Source organism: Mauremys mutica, chromosome 8 (genome assembly GCF_020497125.1).
Source record: "Mauremys mutica isolate MM-2020 ecotype Southern chromosome 8, ASM2049712v1, whole genome shotgun sequence".
NCBI classification, from domain to species: domain Eukaryota; kingdom Metazoa; phylum Chordata; order Testudines; family Geoemydidae; genus Mauremys; species Mauremys mutica.
Window position 1 is genome coordinate 12,590,088 of NC_059079.1, and position 19,499 is coordinate 12,609,586.

The 19,499-nt window shown below is 46.4% G+C and overlaps 1 protein-coding gene across 3 annotated transcripts in view; it reads left to right on the forward strand.

The window, feature by feature from the left end:
* ACOT11 (acyl-CoA thioesterase 11) overlaps positions 1-19,499 on the forward strand; it is a 120,043-nt gene that overhangs the window by 78,602 nt on the left and 21,942 nt on the right. For all 3 annotated transcript variants that reach the window (XM_045027612.1, XM_045027614.1, XM_045027613.1), the window contains 5 exons: positions 1,856-2,045; positions 5,840-5,909; positions 15,162-15,222; positions 15,812-15,913; positions 18,429-18,564. In XM_045027612.1, coding sequence (XP_044883547.1) covers positions 1,856-2,045; positions 5,840-5,909; positions 15,162-15,222; positions 15,812-15,913; positions 18,429-18,564 — 559 coding nt within the window. The remainder of the gene's footprint in view (positions 1-1,855; positions 2,046-5,839; positions 5,910-15,161; positions 15,223-15,811; positions 15,914-18,428; positions 18,565-19,499) is intronic.

Here is a 19,499-nt window from a genome sequence, read left to right on the forward strand (position 1 = left end):
GACTTTGAAGGGGAAGCTATGAAGCTGGGTAGATGCCTCCACAAAGTAAAATAAATATTCCCCCCCCCCCACACAAAAAACTTGTTATTTATTGATTAGGTTAGTGTCCCTTTACTTGGCGTTCCACTCAGGAACAAATTTGGCTTCATGAGTCAGAGACCTTCAATTTGCATAAAGCCAAAGCAGCCAGGCAAATGGGGAAGTAGAAAGGTCCAGATCTAGGGATAATCTGGCTAGTAAAACACGGAGTTCTGAGAAGTAGATTTAGTGTGTTGCTATTTTCTATTTTATTTATTAAAGATGTGGAATGTATCATGTTTCAAAGAGCCCAGGGCTCAAATATGGTACACAGTAAGTAGCATAAACTACTGCGTGAGTTGCTGCTGTTCCTATCAGTCTGATTGTACACAGGCATGGCAATGTAGGGTCAGTATTTGATCTGAGAGTGTTCAGGGAGTACTGGAGTGGGCAGCCCTGCAAACAGCCTGAGAGCTGAAAACCATGCTGTGCTCTTTCTGATTTAAAGGCAGGTTGGTGGGAAACTTTCCATCTAAACTGTTTTTAAACAGAAAATTGGGTCTTTGACTAAATGATTTTTTCTTTTGAAAAGTGTCAGCTTTCTGTGGAGAATTTATATTTCATGCTATACTGACAACTGAAATATTTTGGCTGGTAACTGAAATACTTTGATTTAAAAAGTGCCATTGTGGTGCCTCATGGGAGTTGTAGTCCCGGCTGCCCTATGCTCCCATTCTCTTTCATAGGATAAGCTCTCTGGCTGGACTATACCTTCCACAATGCACCACTTCCTGCACTCTTGGTGAGGGGAGGAAGTCGTGGCCCTGGCCTACCATGGAACTACAGCATCCATAAGGTGCCATTTTTTAATCAAAATATTTTGGTTTTCAATGTTGAGCTTTTCCAAGGGAGAAAAGGAGAGTATTTTCTGCCCAGCACTACTTCCAATTCCTGCCTGGTAACTAGAGGTGGGCCAGAACCGGAACCGAAACCTCACCAGTCACCGCCGCACCCCAAACTTTGGGGCAGTCTGGGTCCAGACCCAGTTTGTGGTCTGGCTTAAGCCCCATCTCCAGGAGTGAAGATTCTTCATTTGGCACTTGGCTGACAGTTCTGTGAGCTCTCTGGGGCTGAGCACCGAGTGGCCCCTTTCTTGGTGCTATATAGATGATAAATAATGATGCCTGAGGCAGAATTGTGCTAACCAGAAAGGAGAAACTGCTTTTTTGCCGGTCAGGTAAGTGATACATGCGTAAGAAGGTGCCACTTTTACACAGGCGTTTTTCAGGTTACAGCCATGCTTTGGGAGGGATTTTCCGAGTTAGATGCTCCGTTCCATGGCATTTCAGTGTCACTGGGGACTTACCACCCCGGGGCTCCTTTGACACTCCCCATCTTTGCATTCTAGCTGAGCAAAGTGCGGTTCTCTTCTCCCCCGAGGCTAATGGGAAAAGGGAATCTTGCTTTAAAAAAATGGTGGTTTTTTTTGTTGTTGTTGTTTGGTTTTTTGTTTTTTTTTAACCTGGACTATTGCATGTGTTCCTGCTGCGGCTCCCCCAAATGGCTTAGAACAGGGGGTTATTTCTTAGCCACAAGCCTTGCAAGCTGATGGCATGGGGGCCTTTTCAGCCCTGTTCCTTAAGGGGGCAAAGCAGACGCTGCTTCTATCAATGGGATGCAGGAGAGAGTCCCTCTCTCCAAAGCACTTCGCCTGAGATGGCCCGAGCCCTTCCTGCCCCTCCGCAAACCTGTGCGGGGTGGTGGCGTGGGGCAGGCTGCGGCCGGGCCCCTGCTCGCTGCCGCAGGGGCTGAGTTCCACGTGTGTTCTCCCCAATAGGGCTCAGCGTCCGCACTTCCCGCCGGGGCCTTGGCCGACCCAGCACTGGGCATGGAGAGAGGGGAGCAGTACCGCAATCCGACCGAGGTGCAGATGAGCCAGCTGGTGCTGCCATGCCACACAAACCACCGCGGCGAGCTGAGCATCGGGCAGCTGCTGAAGTGGATTGACACCACAGCCTGCCTCTCTGGTAAGCGGAGCTGCGCTGCGGAGTTTGGCCACCCACCAGCTGCACAGAAGCAATGCCCGAGGGCTGCCAACTTCCTGAAAACCGGACATTGCAGCAGGAGAGCCGGAACCTCTCCCCCGCCCCTGCTCTGCCTCTGCCTCTTCCCCCGAGGCCTTGTCCCCATCACTCGCTGCTCTCTCCCCTCCCCTCCCCTCCCCCAGCTGGGCTCCCTCTGCCCAGGGCTAGGACAGGAGCCTGCCTGCCCCCCAGATGCAGGTAGGAGGTGGCCCCAGTTGAGCAGGGGCTGGCGTGGGTTGGTGACTTGGCGCGCCCCCCACCCCCACCTGTGGTAGCTGGGCTGTTGGTGTCCAGGCAGTACATGTGGTCAGACGCTGTACAGGTCCCCTTTCAATTGGACTCTCTGATCAAAAACTGGACATTTGGAAATGCTAACATCCGCTAGGCTAGCTCAGGGCTTCAGGGCTGCTTGTAAGGTGGGTCAGGATGGGTCTGATCCAAACCATCTTTTGTGCACTGTCTGCCCCTTGTTTTCTTTCACTCACCTCCATTCTCCATAGAACTCGTCAGCCTTCCTGTTGGCCATGAAATCAGCTGGTGTACCCCCTCATTTCTCTACAGAGACTAGAGAACAGCTATGGCCCTGAATAAAGGATGTAACCTTTTAATAACTGGTCAGATTTCTATTCCCAGGTACCTCAATACTGATCTGTTCAGTGCTATGGGACACCACCATGGTACCATCTCCCTGGCTTGTCTTCAAATGAGTCATGGAGTCCCCCATTCTGTGGGATCTTCCCCTCCCCCCCAGCTCCCTTTCCTCTCTGCCCATCTGAGGAAGTCATAAGAGCTCAATCGATAGGGATGGAAGTTGTTGTGGATAGGATACCTCTGAGAATGGACAGCCTAAAATACAATAGAGAGCTAATATTACAGCCTTTGCTACAGGACTTTCGTCTGATCAGATATTAACAGAGCAAACGTGAGAATATGCAGGAACAGCATTGGTTAAAAACTAGCGAGCAGATTTGTTCCTGCTATTAGAAAGGGTCAGTCCATTTCCTGGCTAATACAGGAGTGTGCTTGTCAAGCACCCTGTAGTGACTCAAGAGCATGAATGCCAACCGCGGGGCAGACTTCTGTTCTAACCACGAGGCATGACTGCCTGCATCCCAGTCATATGACACCAATTCAGCAAAACAGTTAAGTGTGTGCCATTGAAACCAGGGGACTTGCTCTTAAAGTTTAGCACATGCTAGTGCTTTGCTGGAGAGGGATGGGATTACTCTCCTCTGTGGAAATGTTTTGCTGAACTGGGGCCAAAAGGAAGATGCTAAATTAGATGAACCAATAATCTTGTCAGATACAGCAGTTCTGTCCCAGTAGAACAGGGTGGTGTATATGAGTGTGTTCAGACTATGGGACATTGTTCAAGAGTTCTGTATCTTAACATGACCACGAAGGGGGAAAACAAACAGGAAAACTTAAATGTGGAGGGGAAGCAGATAAAAGGGGATGACTGATCTAGTCCTTAAATGAACAGGGGGTTCAGATTATTGGGGGATCAGATATAAAGGAGACCTGGGGATGCAATTCAGACCAAAACATCAGTGAGATGGTGAGGGAACTCCTTCCATTTCTGGGGAACTCCCATGAGAGCGGTTTGCCAGAAGTGAGATCCCAGTAGGATTAGCATGGAAGAGGATCCTGCTTCTTAAGAGATGGATGGGTAGATCTGAGAGCTCTCACAAAGATAAGACAATTGTGTAATTCACTGCAACGAAACTCTGCTCTAGGATTAAGACTCTGATGCCATAGTTTTAGAATTCGTCTTTATGGTCTGGGAGGTGGGTCCATGGAAGGCTCCTATGAAGTGGTCCATAGAAGGAAAAGCTTGGAGAACCCCCTCCTAGAAAATGTAATGCTGGCAGGGCTGAAATGGTGACGTTGTTTCCCTTTGTGTAGAGAGATTCAGATATCACTGTAATAGTCCTGTAGGTTAGCTGGCTGCAGTGTCCAGCTGTTGGTGCTGTCACAGTATGGTGTTCATGCAGGGCTTGCTAAGGCTGTGTCAGCACTCGCAGTACCATCTGTCAGTTACATACAGCATAGTTACCAAATTCACAGTCCATTTTGGTCAATTTCGTAGTCATAGGATTTAAAAAATAGTAAATTTCATGTTTTCAGCTATTTAAATCTGAAATTTCATGGTGTTGTAATTGTAGGGGTCCTCCTCCAAAAAGGAGTCCGGCGGGGGGGTAGGTCGCAAGATCATTCTGGGGGGTGTTGCAGGACTGCTACCTTTACTTCTGTGTTGCTGCTAGCGCCGACGCTGCCTTCAGAGCTGGGCAGCTGGAGAGCAGCGGCTGCTGGCCGGGATCCCAGCAGAGCCGCTGCCAACGCCAGTGCAGAAGGAAGGATGGCATGGTATGGTATTGCCACTCTTACTACTGCACTGCTGACTGCAGAGCTTGGCACTAGCCAACAGCCACTGCTCGCTGGCCACCCAGCTCTGAAGGCAGCGCAGAAGTAAGGGTGGCAATACCACAACCCCCCTAAAATAACCTTGCGACACTCCCTCCCCCACACACTTCCTTTTGGGTCAGGACCTCCAATTTGAGAAATGCTGGCCTCCCCCATGAAATCTGCATAGTATAGGGTAAAAACACACAAGACCAGATTTCATGGGGGGAGACCAGATGTCACGGTCCGTGACACATTTTTCATGGCTGTGAATTTGGTAGGGACCTAAGCATAGCTTCTAGGTGAAACTTGGCACCCAGGGCCTTTGCCTGCTGCCATGCGTCCTTATCAAATGAGATTGTAAAAACTCAATGGGCACTGGGATTTTAAGTAAAATGTTGGCAAGAGCTTGATACATGATGCTGTCTTTAACTGGGTTTCTACTTCGGGGATTGCACTTCCAAGAAAGCTTTAGAGGGAGGATGGGGCCGTGATTAGGGCACTAGGCTAGGATTTGGGAGCCCAGGGTCAATTCACTGTTCTGCCACACACTTTCTGTGTGACCTTAGGCAAGTCACTTAATCTCTCTGTGCTGCAGTTCCCCATCTATAAAAATGGGGATAACGGCACTTCCCTACCTCACAAGGGTGTTTTGAGGCTAAATACACTCCCGCTTGTGAAGCTTTTTAAGGTCTGCTGATGAAAAGCACTATATAAGAAGAGGTAAGTATTTGTATTTCTAGAACCCACGCTCTTGGAGATCTTCAAGCCACAGGAGATAACGAGACAGTTTCCAATGTATAGCTAGGATGTCTTTTAAAATATAAACTACCCACCAATTGCTTACAAGATAAATATACATCCTAGCAACAGACAAGAATGTGGAGGAAGACTGGAGAACATACTGATATAATTTTTAAACATGTAATCTAATTTATCTCTGTTTAGTAGAATGTACAATTGGTTTAACTGTTACGATATGTTTGACAGATTTAGGGGGAAAATCAGCTAAGAAAACTGCTCCATTAACTTGATCAGTATGTCTGTTGACTGGAAAGATCAGACAGGTAATCTGTATGCTGGCCAATGTTAAACACATACAGCCTTTGATTAAGGGAGGTACAAACGGGCATCTTCTCTGTGTAACCTGTGGAGACCCTCAACATAGAGGGAATCTTGTGTCGAACACACACTGGACAATGTGGATCTGCAGAGACCAGGGTTGCTAGTGTCTGTTCAGAGTCTGCAACTAGAGTTGCAAGAACAGAAAAAGTCCACTTATTTGGTGCACTGATTGTCTGAAGGTAACTGATGCGGTTTGTTCTCCTTTTTAGCCGAGAGACATGCTGGCTGCCCCTGCGTCACGGCTTCTGTGGATGATATCTATTTTGAGCACACGATTAGGTAAATGCCTTGCTTTCCTCTCTTGCAGTTTGCTGGCTTTGAAAAAAGTCTCTTTGGCATGCAGCAAATATTGAAGAACTGGAGTTTGTACACCATGTTAATTATCCCTTCTATTCTGGACAAATAAACCACACCCCCTCAACCCAATCCACAGGGAAGGGGAGGGAATGTAAAACACAGCGGCTTTGAACCTAGGGTCTGAGACGGGCTCTGCAATATACCTACACGTTAAGGGCTAGAATCCCCCTGGGGTCTGACAATGAACAGCCTCATTTTACTTCTCTAATATTGATGTTTAGGTCATTTGGGAGGCTCTTGCTTGGTTATCCTCCTGGTTTTTCCTCATAATCCAGCTGCTGTTTTCTTCAAGAAACCCCCTTTCATTTAGGGTATATCTACACTGCCAAAAACTCGCCTCAGCAACCGTGGCAGTGAGTCTTAAAACCAGCTCAACTGACTTGTGCTCATGCCATGGAGCTAAAAATCGCAGTGTAGATGTTCCCGCTTGGGCTGGAGCCTGGGCTCTGAGACTCCTCCCCCTCACAGGGTTGCTGAGCCCAGGCTCCCGCCCGTGCGGGAATGTTTAACACTGATATTTTTAGCCTCCCAGCGGGAGCCCAAGTCACTTGACCCTGGCTTTGAGCCTTACTGCCACAGGGATGGCTTTTTTGTGGTGTAGACGTAGTGTTTATAGCCCAGGAGACAAGTCTGTCTGTAAATACCTCTGTAGTACCTTTTCATTCAAGGATCTCCCTTGACAACCATTAACTAAACCCGATAACACTCCAGGAAGAGTAGGTAAGGAGATATAGGGATTGCTGCTTCACCCACAGCTGAAATGCAGCTAGCTCTGGGGTGGAACACAGAAGTTGTCTAATGGCGTGCGGCAATGTAACATTCTAGTGTGCAGCCAAAAGTGAAGAAATACTTTAATTCTAAAATCCTTGCTGTCTCCATAAGCTTTGTTGAATGAAATACTGTACTGCACTGCATGTGGACTTATTCATAATCTTACTGGCCTACAAGATCTGATGCCTCCTACAGTGAGAGAGTTGTGTGTGGCTCTGTGAAGAACTGAATGTATAACTTCAGATCCAGCAAAGTTTCTGAACTTTGAGTGCAAGCAATCCAAGATACCACTTCCCTGCAAATGTTAATACTGCATTAAAGGCTACCTGTGATTTGCAGGTATTGTATTATTAAAGGGACACACACAGTCCGTGGGCTCAGGCCAACGTTTGTCCATCAGCAGGTTTGAGAGCTGTAGGTACAAGATATCTGAATGTCCTCAAGCCCTTTTACAATTTAGAAAAGGTCAGTTAGTTCATTGCATATCTTCCTTTCTTCTAACTTCCATGGCATGACTAGGAGCTACTATCCCAGCTAAAGTGGACAAACCCTTTACTTTAGGTGCACAGAACTGTTGGCCATTACAGATGCTTGGTTACACTGACACAGTTACCGTTATAAACCATCCTTACGGCTCTAAATGCACGGCTGCTCCTGCAGGTAGTGGCTGCATCCACCAGTCATGCATCTTCTGTCCTGTCAGACCTTCTAGGAAAATCCTGATGGTGCATTAACTGCTAAGGGTACGTCCATACTACCCGCCCGGGTCGGCGGGTAGCGATCGACTTCTTGGAGTTCGATTATATATATCGATATATCGAACTCCGAACGCGCTCCCGTCGACTCCGGAACTCCACCACCGCGAACGGCAGTGGCGGAGTCGACGGGGGAGCCACGGACTTCGATCCCATGCCGTGAGGACGGGTAAGTACTTCGAACTAAGGTACTTCGAGTTCAGCTACGCTATTCGCGTAGCTGAACTTGTGTACCTTAGTTCGAACCCCCCCTAGTGTAGACCAGGCCTAAGGGACAGTCCCTTAATGGGTAAACTGAGTCAGATAGGAGAGCTGACCTGAACCTTGACCCAAACCTGAAGCCAGACCTTATTGGAGGCTTTTTTAATTTTTTTATTTTATTTTAATGCATTCCATTTATTTTACATCTGATTCTTGTCCCAGTCAGACCCAGGAAGGCAGAGGATAGGTGGTACCTGTATCTCGAACCTGACAGGAAGTAGAAGGCACAGCATCAGAAATTTCGTGCCAGTCTGTTCTCAGGAGACAAGCAGCCAGCTGTTGAGCCTTGAGAGCTTGAGATGAGCATTCAGTCACCTGTTTGGATTGTTTTCTAAACCAAACCTTGATGTGTGTGTGTGTGGTTGTCTCTCTCAGCACTAACCTACAGCGGCTGGAATAGAATATCTAGCAGCAAACGTAGTGAAGTAATAATGAGCTAGATCAAACCCCTCTCTTTTCTTTGAAAGAGATCCAGAAGGACAGCTAGTTCAATAATGTAGTGGCCTAGGATTAATTACAGGCATATCAGTCACGTACTCAGGGCTGGCTCCAGGCACCAGCCCAGCAAGCAGCTGCTTGGGGTGGCCAACGGTGAGGGGCGGCACGTCCGGGTCTTCGGCGGCGGGTCCCTCACTCCCTCTCGGAGTGAAGGACCTGCTGCTGAACTGCCACCGAAGACCGAAGCGGCAGCAGTAGAGCTGCAGATCACGGCTTTTTCTGCGCGGGCGGCAAAAACCCTGGGGCCGGCCCTGCATGTACTGCATGAAAAATCCTTTGGCAAAACCTCTTCAGTGTTACAGTGCCCCAGACAGGACATTAACATGTCATATGTTCAACTGTACTTTTGTTGCTCTGTCAGTATATAAAATATAGACATGACATCTAGATGGCTCAGGAATTGGAAGTAGCTGTGGAGCCTTCCTCCTTGGGCAATAGTTCAAATCTGTCCTAGGCTGGTAGTGATAAAAGTTCCCACTTTGGCTACTGATAGGTGGCCTGTGTGAAATAATTTGGGTATTTCGGTCCATTTCCTAGACCATCTTTGTGTGAGATTGACTAGATGAGAAACAGAGCCCTGTTCCTTGAAGCAGGCACTGCCTCTGCTCATGCTGCTAACTTTTAAGTGGATGAATGGAGATCTGTCTCATGTGCTATTACTTTGACGTCTCTCACCAATCCTCCATTTAGTTTAAAATCTATAGCAAAATCACAAAGGGAATCCAAGATCGTCACCAATATAAGTAAAAATCAAATTAATACAGGGAAATGTTTAATTTGTGAGAAGCTTTAAAAAAGAATGATTGGGGGTTTTGGAATCTCCCACTAATCTTTTGCTAATTGTGTTAATAGACTTTGATTTTATTTGACGAGATAAAGTGAAAAATGGCCAGGTGATTGTTTAAAACAATTTCATCTTGAAGACCAATTCCTCTGCATTCAGTCTGTGCTCCAAAGATGGAGACACCATCATTTAATGTGCCACCTTTATGTGTTAGGAATTTATGGCCCTTGTTATGTAGACAGCTGATAAATAGGATGCCGTGGGAATGTACAACCTTACCAGGATGTCTTAGAGAGTGCTCTGAGGTGGCTTAAAAAAGTTAAAGTAACTAAATCAATCCTCTGGATTCAACCACTTATGCTAAATAAGCTTTAAACACAGGTATTTGTGACTCTTGTTTTAACATTTCCTTTTAATTTTGTAGTCTATGGGTAGTCTAGGTAGCAGTTGGACCCAGTTGCGATAGAGGGTATGGAGAGATCTTAGCTAGTTAGCTAGATACCTTCAACTCCCAGCAGCCACTGGGAGCAGGCTTCAAGCTCAAACCTGTTTTAAACCTGCCAGCCCCAGTGGCTGATGGGAGTTGGCCACCTTTCTCCAGGGCAACCGTTGAGATGGCTACTCTGCATGCAGTAGGACTGAACAAGATCCAAACCCGAGAGGGGCGGGGAGAGATTCCCCTCCCTCCCTCCTGAAAGGTGTCTTGTGTTTGTATTTGTTTCCAGGCTCAGGCTTGGCATTACTTGTCAGCTAGGTAGAAAGGCAGATTGCCATCTAATACATCAGTGCTCACTAGCAGTCCTCCCAATAAGAGTTTCTGCAAATGTTCAGGGAAAACCCATCAAGTTTGGACCTATATAGATTTGGACTCCATGGTGGAAACCCGGTAATCCAGCTGACTTGCCCTTGCTGCTTCTCCACTGTGGTGCAGGGAAAAGCTCCCTATATGAAAAATTAATTTGCTGAAAATGAGTGAAATCTCCAAAAGCTGGTAGTTTTGTTTTGGGAATCTCCGTTGCTGCCCAGTATGATGATAGTTAGATGCCTGATGTAGCAAATTCTTGAGTATGGGAGAGTTGGAGTCCAAACTAGATCTTCCAAGTAGAGATCACAAAACATTCCAGAGGTATTTGGGGTGGAGAGGGGCTGAGAGGTTCTTGGGAATTCACCTGCATAGAAACCAGGAATTGAGGCTAATCCTTGCTATTTCTCCATTAGGGAGATGTGAGGGGGACAGTTGAGTCCTGCTAAACTGAGTGGGATGGGAGCAGGATTACAAGTGGTCCTGCACAGAGCTCTAGTTTGTACCACTCCAGTGATTGGCCATGATAGGGAGCCAGAATCCTCCTTTTCCAAAGTCATGGCGCTGTCATAGAATCATAGGGTTGGAAGGGACCTCAGGAGGTCATCTAGTCCAACCCCCTGCTCAAAGCAGGACCAATCCCCAGACAGATTTTTACCACAGTTCCCTAAATGGCCCCCTCAAGGATTGAACCTGCAACCGTGGGTTTAGCAGGCCAATGCTCAAACCACTGAGCTATCCCTCTCTCCCGCCCTGACATTACCAGCTTGTCCTGGGCTGGAAGCTTGACGTTGCTCTAAGGTCTCATCCTCTTCACAAAGAAACCTTTTAATGAAGCCTAAACTCCTGTTTTTAACAATTGAGTTAGGGGACTTGTCACATTTGAGCTTCATGCTAGGAGCAGGGTTGACCCCTGACTAGCTGACACAATGCTGACCCTGACTTGTCCTCTTCGACGCTGTCCTGTCCCCAAAAGCGCTGTGGAGAATCACGTTCAGTCGTGTTCAGATCTCCTAGTGAAGATGGGCCAGGGCTGCGTGGTCCTGCACGGTGGTGTGCTGAACAATCTGGAGAATGCGGTTAGCCGAGGAGTTATTTTCCTGAACGCTCTTCCCAGTGGTATGCACGACTGGGGCCACTCAGGAGTCCAATCTCGGCTTAGAACAAAAGAGGTAAAAACATCTCAGCCCGTGTTTTGGGGCTTCCAGGCTAAGGCAGCCCCCAGGGAACAATGGCTCTCTACTACTTTGACTTCCCTGGCTGATTTTGGTGCAGACCAAGACCTTGTACGGCACTTGGAACTGTCTGGCAGAGAAATCCAGCTCGCTGGGACTCCTGCCTAGTCGGGGGAGTCAAGGGAACCTAGTGATCTCACTAAGTCCATGTGTGCTGTGCGGTTGGTTTCTGCAGCCCTTCTGTGTCTCGGGATGATTGGGGGCGCTGTAGAGGTCAGGATGTCTGCCCCCCTGCTTCCCCCTCCCTCATCTCTTCATGTCTTTGCTCCGCACCTGCCCTGTTACCCTCTTCTCCCTGCTCCTCTTCCCTTCCGTGTCCCCTCTCCCTTGGCTCTTCTTTCCATTTAGCTGATCCCCTCGTAACTAAACCCAGCCCCCCCAAACTTACGGGAACTAGTGTGCTGTTCATCACATTGGTCACTCTGCTTGTGCGCTCTGCCCTGTCCCTCACCCGGTGTCTGTCTGGTCTAGTTGGACTGTCATCTCTTTGGGGCGGGGGCCACCTACTATTCTGTGTTTCTACCATGCCAATCACCTTCTTGGTTGGCCCTTAAGCATTACCATAATAAACAGGATTAATAATAAACGTAATCTGAGGGTCAGAGGCCAAAGGATGAGGGGGGGATTCTGGCCTAATAACCTGGGTAGCCCTTTCGGCATTAGTGCCGCAGGCTCATGGGAATCGGTGCCTGAGCCGCTGTTGTCAGGTTAATGGGCTCCTGTTGCAGAGAGGGAGGGATCGTTACAATTGGTGCTATCCGGCCTCATGTGTGGTCACTGCCTTGGGGTGGTGTCTGCTTTGCATAAAGAGCCAGCAGTGGTCACTTGCATACACATGCACCCCTTGGTCATGGATGGGGAGAGAACTTCAGTAATAAAGCATGTGCCCCTCCCACTTGAGAGCAAGGAGAGAGTCTGGAAGCCGTATGTAATTAGCTGTCTGCTACAGCCCTTGCAGCCAGTCACTAGGACACCTGATTACATGTGCTGTGTCAGTGTGTGTACACGTGCTTGCCAGGACTCGTGGGCCAGCCATGTGTATTTTTGGAGAAGATCCATCATGTAAAACATGGTGAGGAGGGAGGGAACGCGGGCAGCAGGGACTAAACTTGAACAATGTAGAGCTCTTCTGCCGAAAAGCTGTAGCCATTTTTATCTGTGGAGGAATTACCTGAAACATGAGGTCCTGTGTCAATAAGCTCATCTAGATTGATTTCACTGGTATCTTAAAGCAGGTTTGAACCCCGCTGTTGTCTGTGCCATAACGTTCCTGCCTTTAGTCACTGCCACCGCAGGAGTGTTGGGATTGCTGAGCACACAGAGCTTCAGAGAAGTTCTGAAACTTCCTTGGGCCAATAACCTGCCCCCTTGGAAAGCTTTGTATGTTCACCGCTCCAGAGGTTTCAGTGGGCGCAGTGTGGGCCATGGGCTCACCTGCAGGAATCCATTAAGGGAGTCTATGGTAGAACCTGGAACTGACCCCAGATTTCCGAAGCCCTAGTTCAGGGCCTTGTGCACAAGGCTGTCCTTCCTCCCAGGGTGGACCTCAACCAAGGACCTGATCCCAAGTCGGCTGAAGCCAAAGGGAGCCTTTACATTAATTCCAATGGGCTTTGGATCAGATCCCTAGTTTGTCTCTTTGTGCATGGTGTGTTTTATTTCCCCCTCCATACACCCCACAACAGGGGAGAGAAACTCATTCAAAACCAGGAAAATGTGATTTGTAAAACCACAGATATTGCCAGTGGGTAGTTGCAGTTCCTGAAACTACCCACTTAGCTTTTAAAAAGAACTGACTAGATTTCAAATTGCCAGTGTCCCTTTAAGTCTGTGCTGGCATGTGTGTAAGAGGGCTCGTCTGTGAGTTTATCTCAAGAAGAGACCTGTGAGTTAGTTCATGTACCCTGGCCCCAGCCCTTGGCTTTTCTAGCACTGGGCTGTATCAGTCAATGAGGTGCAAGAAGTGAAGAGAGAGAGCTGATTGGGTCTCATGGGGCTAGGGGACTTCTAAGGCCAGAGGTCTGTCCCACTAAGGCTTTGACTTCCTGACTCCAGTTCTGTCCATTCTCATGCAGTCTACAGCAAAAATCAACATGAGCAAATGGAAAACTACTTCTAAAAATGCACAGTATTGGATAAAGAGAGAGCCCTGGGCTAGGCAGGGGGCAATCTGGGGCTACTTTCTACCATGCAAAGTGGGAATGTGTTACCACTTCTTCCTAGTCTCCTCCCACATCCCCTCCCTTTGTCTTCTGAGTCTAGTCCGTTCACCTTATGCATCTTATCGTAAACGTAAAGTGTGAGCTCTCTGGGGCAGGAATTGTAATCTTGTTACCCTGTTTGTATAGCTCTTACCACATTGGGACCCTGATCCCCAGAGTTCCCAGTCAGGGTGACAGCAACAGAAATAATCCATGAATCCAACAAAATCAAAGCTTATTCCTAAAATGTGGTGAAGTGAGTTCTGTAGACGATGTACGATACCCCGAGAGAGGACAACATCCTTGGTACCCATACCCTCCTTTTCTTTTGTATCAGACAGATTCAAATAATGCCTCCCTGGCAGCAGCAGCATGGGAAGAACAATGTCTGGTATGAATACGGAAAGTTACAGCAGTAGACTAGATTTTTAGCAGCTGGCCTAACCTAGTGGTGGTGTGTGATAGTAGCATTAACCTAATTGACACCAGTGTTCCGTACCTACTGGCTTTGACATGCACTGAGGCCATTCTCTTAAACTCTGCATTTTTTCTGTAATCAGAGATCACCTTTATGCCAACACCAAGCCAACCTCCACTGGAATTGAGAAGAGCCAGCATTCCCAAGGAGGTGTGATTGAGAGAGCTGTGCATGTAAAATGTAGCGTTGGCTGGCCGTTCACTGCTCTGGCTTCTAGAAAACGTAACTAATGAGATGTAGCTTCTCTCGGACCAAGGGCTCATGTCCGTGCCTACAAACTCTCAGGGTGGCTCCCAAAATCTAGGATGTAGGATTGGGCCTCCAATGTGCACTGTATCAGAGAGAGATGGCTTTCCTCACTAAGTGGCCATAGGTATGGTATGTGTCACTCTCAGCTGGAATGAAATTTGAGTGAAACTTTACCCTACGTCCACTTCCATACTCACAAGTTTGCTGCAATGATCACAAATGGGAATCATAGTAATACGTCAGCTTTTTGCAAATTGTTTTTTCTTATTAGAGCCAGCTGACGCAGCAACACTGATCATGTAATACAAGAGTGCCCTGACTGTTATACAGTAGTGCCTATTACATGCTGCTTCTTACCTAAGATGGATAAAACTGAAATAGATCTGAAGGAAGGAAAATACTTCCCTATTTTTGCACCTTGTTTGGTCAGTTTCCTTGTTTTCCCTGTAGAGTCAGTCCATCAGTTTCCATGGGTCTTTCACTTGGGGGACAAACATTTTGAAAAACAAGAAAATGGGATTTTAAATCCCCCAAAACTAGTAAAGATGCTTGGTGGGAGGAGTGGGATCTGAAATTACTTTGAATCCAGCTCTTTTAAAAACTGATTAGATTTCAAGTTAACTTTGTCTCTTAATAGGCTGATTTACTTAACTTTCACATTTCCTGACTTTTGAGGGATTACCTCTGCCGTGTTGCAGTAGCATTAACATTGAGTTTTTTTGCCTTTAATTTCTAGTTGTGGTGTGTGGGTTTTTTTTGTTTGTTTCTTAAAGGAGTTGGGAAGATGTTCAGTTTTATATCACATTAGTTGGCAAAGTCTAGCTGGTGTCTAGCAGTATCCTAAGTCAAGAAATGCAATTTTCTGAACAGGGATTGGTCTGATTTCTTTAGGTTGGAAGGGTGTGTGCGTGCGTGTACTTTCATAGTTCATTTAAGGCCAATATGATAGCTCTGCACAAAAGCTGTTGCATTTGTTATCAATAGAAGAAGGTACCTGCAATGCCGCTCCTGATAGCACCTTTCGCAGATTGACTGACTGCTTTCTGTTGTAGCACTGTTGATTTCCAACTTGTGTTTTGTGTCTCTAGCAAGGTTGATTGGCATCTTCCACTGACACCGTTATTGTATTTTTTTTTCCAGTGTTGGGCAAGTTGTTAACATCAAAGCCAAAGTAAACAGAGCCTTTAACTCTAGCATGGAGGTTTGTATGCTTTAACCCGCTATCTTGTGGGGCTTCCTATTCTCCAGCTTTACTGTGACCCTGCATGCCAGTGCTACTGTGTACCCAGCTCTAGGGGATTCTTCTCTTCTCTTTCCTTAACTTTGATCATTTTAATAATCTTGTAGTAATCCCTAGAGGGTGATTCTATTCTGCTAGTCTTTGGTGTGTGTTTTGGTCTCCTTTGTTCAGGGGAGTGACCGTATGATCTGGGATGTGTGGTTTTCATTTTGGTGACCAGGGACCTAGCCTTGTGATCTGTTCACTAGAAAACCGTGTAACTTGCAATGCAGTCGTTGCTTTCACTGTTCCCGTTCAAAGGGAATCAAAATGATCAATTGCTAATCTGGGACCAAGCACCAGGACGGTGCGTAGAGCTAGCCTACAAACACAACCTCTTCCTCTCCCAAATAATTCTACATTGGATTTGAATCCTCAGACTTTCTTCTCACATGGTGCCTTGTCAGGTTGTTCAAACCCTCTTTTCCCCCAATAGAAATAATTCAAACTGAACACGTCTCCTGTATCTATCACATTCTGTTCAATGCCTTTCTATTGTGATCCCCTCCAGGTTGGCATACAGGTCAGCTATGAAGATCTGTGCAGCGGGAAGCAGTGGAATGTGTGTAAGGCCTATGCTACTTTTGTTGCACAAGGCAAAGCAACTGGCAAGGTAGGAACAGATCCTGCAGAAATCAGGCTGGTGTAATTTCTACCTGTCGGTTCTTGGCACTGACAAGAACTTGCTTTTGGGATCTGATCCAGCATCTATTGGAAAGACATCCAGTGCTTCAAAGGGCACTGGATTGGGCCCATAAAACCAAGTGAAGATTATTTTTTATGTGACTCCACTGATGTCTGTTGGAACTTTAAGTCTGACACAATGTAATGCTTAGTTGTATTTTTGTAGCATTTATGACCATTCTTTGGCATCTGTATGAAGACAGTAGGTCATTTTTGTATTGACTGTGTTTTTGTATCTGTTTTAGCAGAATGGGGCCCTGATCTGACGGGCCTCAAAGTGCTACCACAGTGTCAGTGTGAAATAATAACTTACTCTATCGCTGGGTTTGTTGAACATCTGTATAAACTGGTTTTTGATTAGCTGCCTGCCTAGCTGGTTCCCTTCATAAAAGGGACTAGATTTCTCAAAGGGGTTGGTAGGTAGGTTTATAAACATTAACAAATGGCATTCCTATTCATTTACTGAATTTTTTTAAAGCGGATACTTTATGGTTATTAAAAATCCCACAGTGTGCTGGAAGCTAGTCCCAGAGTCCTAGCCAAACTCCAATTTGGGTAATTGCCTTTTACCTAAAACATCCTCTGTAGCCTCAGTTGAATATAGTAGCCTTCACCCCACATCTTACACCACTGTATAGTAATGAAGGGTGCTGCTAAGCTGTTTGCATATTTTACTTAAAGGCAGGGTGGATTGATTTAAATCGCCAATTTTAATCATTGATTTTAACCATCAAACAGAAAACCTTGACTTTTTTTGTTTTTTTTGAAATGATGTTTTGCGTTTGTACTTCTTTTCCTAAAGAGAGGTTGATTCTCAGTGGCTGGTAACCATTAAAACATGTTGCGTTTCAACCAGATATACGCTCTACACTAAATGTTGTGCTTCTTTTTGCTAACCAGGAGGATCTGTATATGTTGATTTAAGCAATTAGATAGCTTAACTTACATTTATTCAGGTTTTTTTTTTTACATTTTTATGTTAGAAAAAGGTGAATGTTGCATTTTTTTTATTTACCTAGATTAATTTTTATTTGAAATTTTGCATTTGGATAGAAATTCAATTAAAAATGCACAAAACCAGCATTTTTAGTTATTAAATAAAACGGCCTTAAGTGTGCTGGATACATAAGAGAGCTTCTCAGAACACGTTTTTCATTGGAAAACCATTTTATTAAGTTTAGGTGATTAAACTCTTCATCTTCAGTTAGCAAAGTGAACAGATTTTGTTTCTGGTCACCATGTCCTTCAAGATGTTAGATCTAGTATATCTCCTCCTTTCACACCTAGTTTTTATTCACATTTTGGAAGAGAGAAATCAAGCTTTCCTGCTTTTTCAACTCCCAGTTCGTTTCTCTCCTTGAATGAACTAGTCATTGAACTGAACTAGCTGAATACACTGAAATGAAGCAGATGTTCTCTGTGCACCCGCAGAAGAGGTTACAGCTGTCTAAAGCTAGTTTAGCACTTCCACAAACTCGGACTCCAGGTGCTTATCTGCCAGTTCACTGGGCTGACGTTCTTTAAAACTGGGTAGCAAACATATACGGCGTAATGTATTTTGTACTTAATTTAAAATATTTTAATAGATTATAGCAAATTTAAACCTTAGCATAGGTTGTCAATTCAAATTTTATTTAAATAGGCATGAGGTAGCTGTTAGAGCAAACTGCTGGGAGTCGGGCGATCAGTATTCTAGCCATGGTTCTGACAAAAGTTTCCTTCTAACTGTGGGCAAGTCCCTACCCCTCCTTTCACCTTTGTGCCAGTTTCCCCATCTGTAAAGTCAGGTTAATACTCCCCTACCTCAGATAAAGGGACCTTGTCCACTGGACTGGGAGTGAGGACACCTGGGTTCCATGCCCAGCTCTAGCACTGACCTGGTGTGTGAGGGTTAGTCACGTCCATTTCTGCGTTTCTATTTCCCCACTCACCTTTTGTCTTGTTTTTCGTAGACAGTCCTTGCCCCAAAGAACTTACAATCTTTGGCTGCATGTTTGTATGGGGCTTAGTCCCATGAGGGCCTGATCTCAGCTGAGGTCTGCAGGTGCTGCTATAAAGCAAATAGTCATTCCTGTTAATAAAGTGCTTTGAGATTTCCTGATGGAAGGTGCTTTGGATGCAAAGGACTCCTGTGTGTGGAGATTAAAGTGTTTTAGAATTGTTTGGGAAGAAAGGCACAAGGAGGATCTGTGTCTTGTAGAGAAGCAGCACCTCCTAAAAGCGAGCAGAAGAATTCAGTCCCCTAAGGAATCAGATTTCCCCGTTCCATGAACGTTGGAGTTGATCACTGGAGATATCAGTTAGAATACAAAAGTCCTGCAGATAAATAGGAACATCCTCACTCCTTGATGTCCCCTTTAATCAATGAACCGCATCCCCATGGGACCAGCCTGGAGATGGGTGAAGAGCTAAACACCAGCACTCTGTCTTCTCTTGGCATGTAGATGAAGCTAAAGCCGCTGGCTCCTCAGACAGAGGAAGAGAAGATGGAATACAGCATTGCTGCTGAGCGCCGCCGAATGCGCCTGGCCCACACCGACACCCTCAAGGATCTCCTCACCAACAGCACCATGCCGACTGGTAAGCTGCCCTGTGGACCCTGCCTCTGAACAAAAGCAAACCTAGAAACTGTACCCGGTGCTTGCCTGACTGCTTTGAGCTGGTGTCCGGAAAGAGTCGGTCATGTCTGTGTCAGGAAAATAATTCCACACCTTGGTGTACGGTTACCGGGTAGCAGTATTCAGAGTGCTATACAAGTATTCACTATTCCTTGCTAGATCCCTGCCAGGTAGGTAACTAAATACTCTTCCCATTTTACAGGTGGGAGAAATTGAGGCAGAGGGAGAGACAGTGACTTTGCTAGGGCCACACAGTGAGTCACTGTCAGAGCTGGGCTTAAAAGACAGCATTTCGTAGCTCCCAGTCCTGTGCTGTCCTCCAGACACTGCTGCCTGTGATCTCTATCCCATAAGCCTGGCCTCCACTATGAGGTTCTAGCCACCCAAAATACACTCGCCATGTATCGCTGCTTCTTGCCTTGGCATATTGCTTTTGTACCTAGCCCCTTATTCCGGTGGGCCAGTAGAAGGGTGATGCTGTGTCTGCAGCACAGGACTGGTGGGGAAGGAGATCAGGGTCCTGTTTCAGCCTCTGCCACAGATTTGATCTTGGGCAGCACTGAACCTCTCTGCCACCGTGAAAGGGAGATAATATCTGCTTCACAACAGTTGTGAGGCAATTGCATGAATGTCTGCACCGTGCTTAGAGCTCATCTGAGGGAAGGTGCTATCCATGCAAAACACTTGGTGGTAATGTTCTGCAAAGCCACAGAGACTAGCGGGATCTGACCCCTCATCTCATACTCCATAGGCTTTCAGGGACGGAGCTTGCTGAGGAGAAGGCTCCCAACCTCTTTTGGGGAAGAGCACCTTGCGCTGCTCCCCGGTGAATGCTCTCCTCCATTGAGCAGGGACAATGAGCTGCTCTCAAAGCCGCCTCAGCTGGCCTCACTTGAG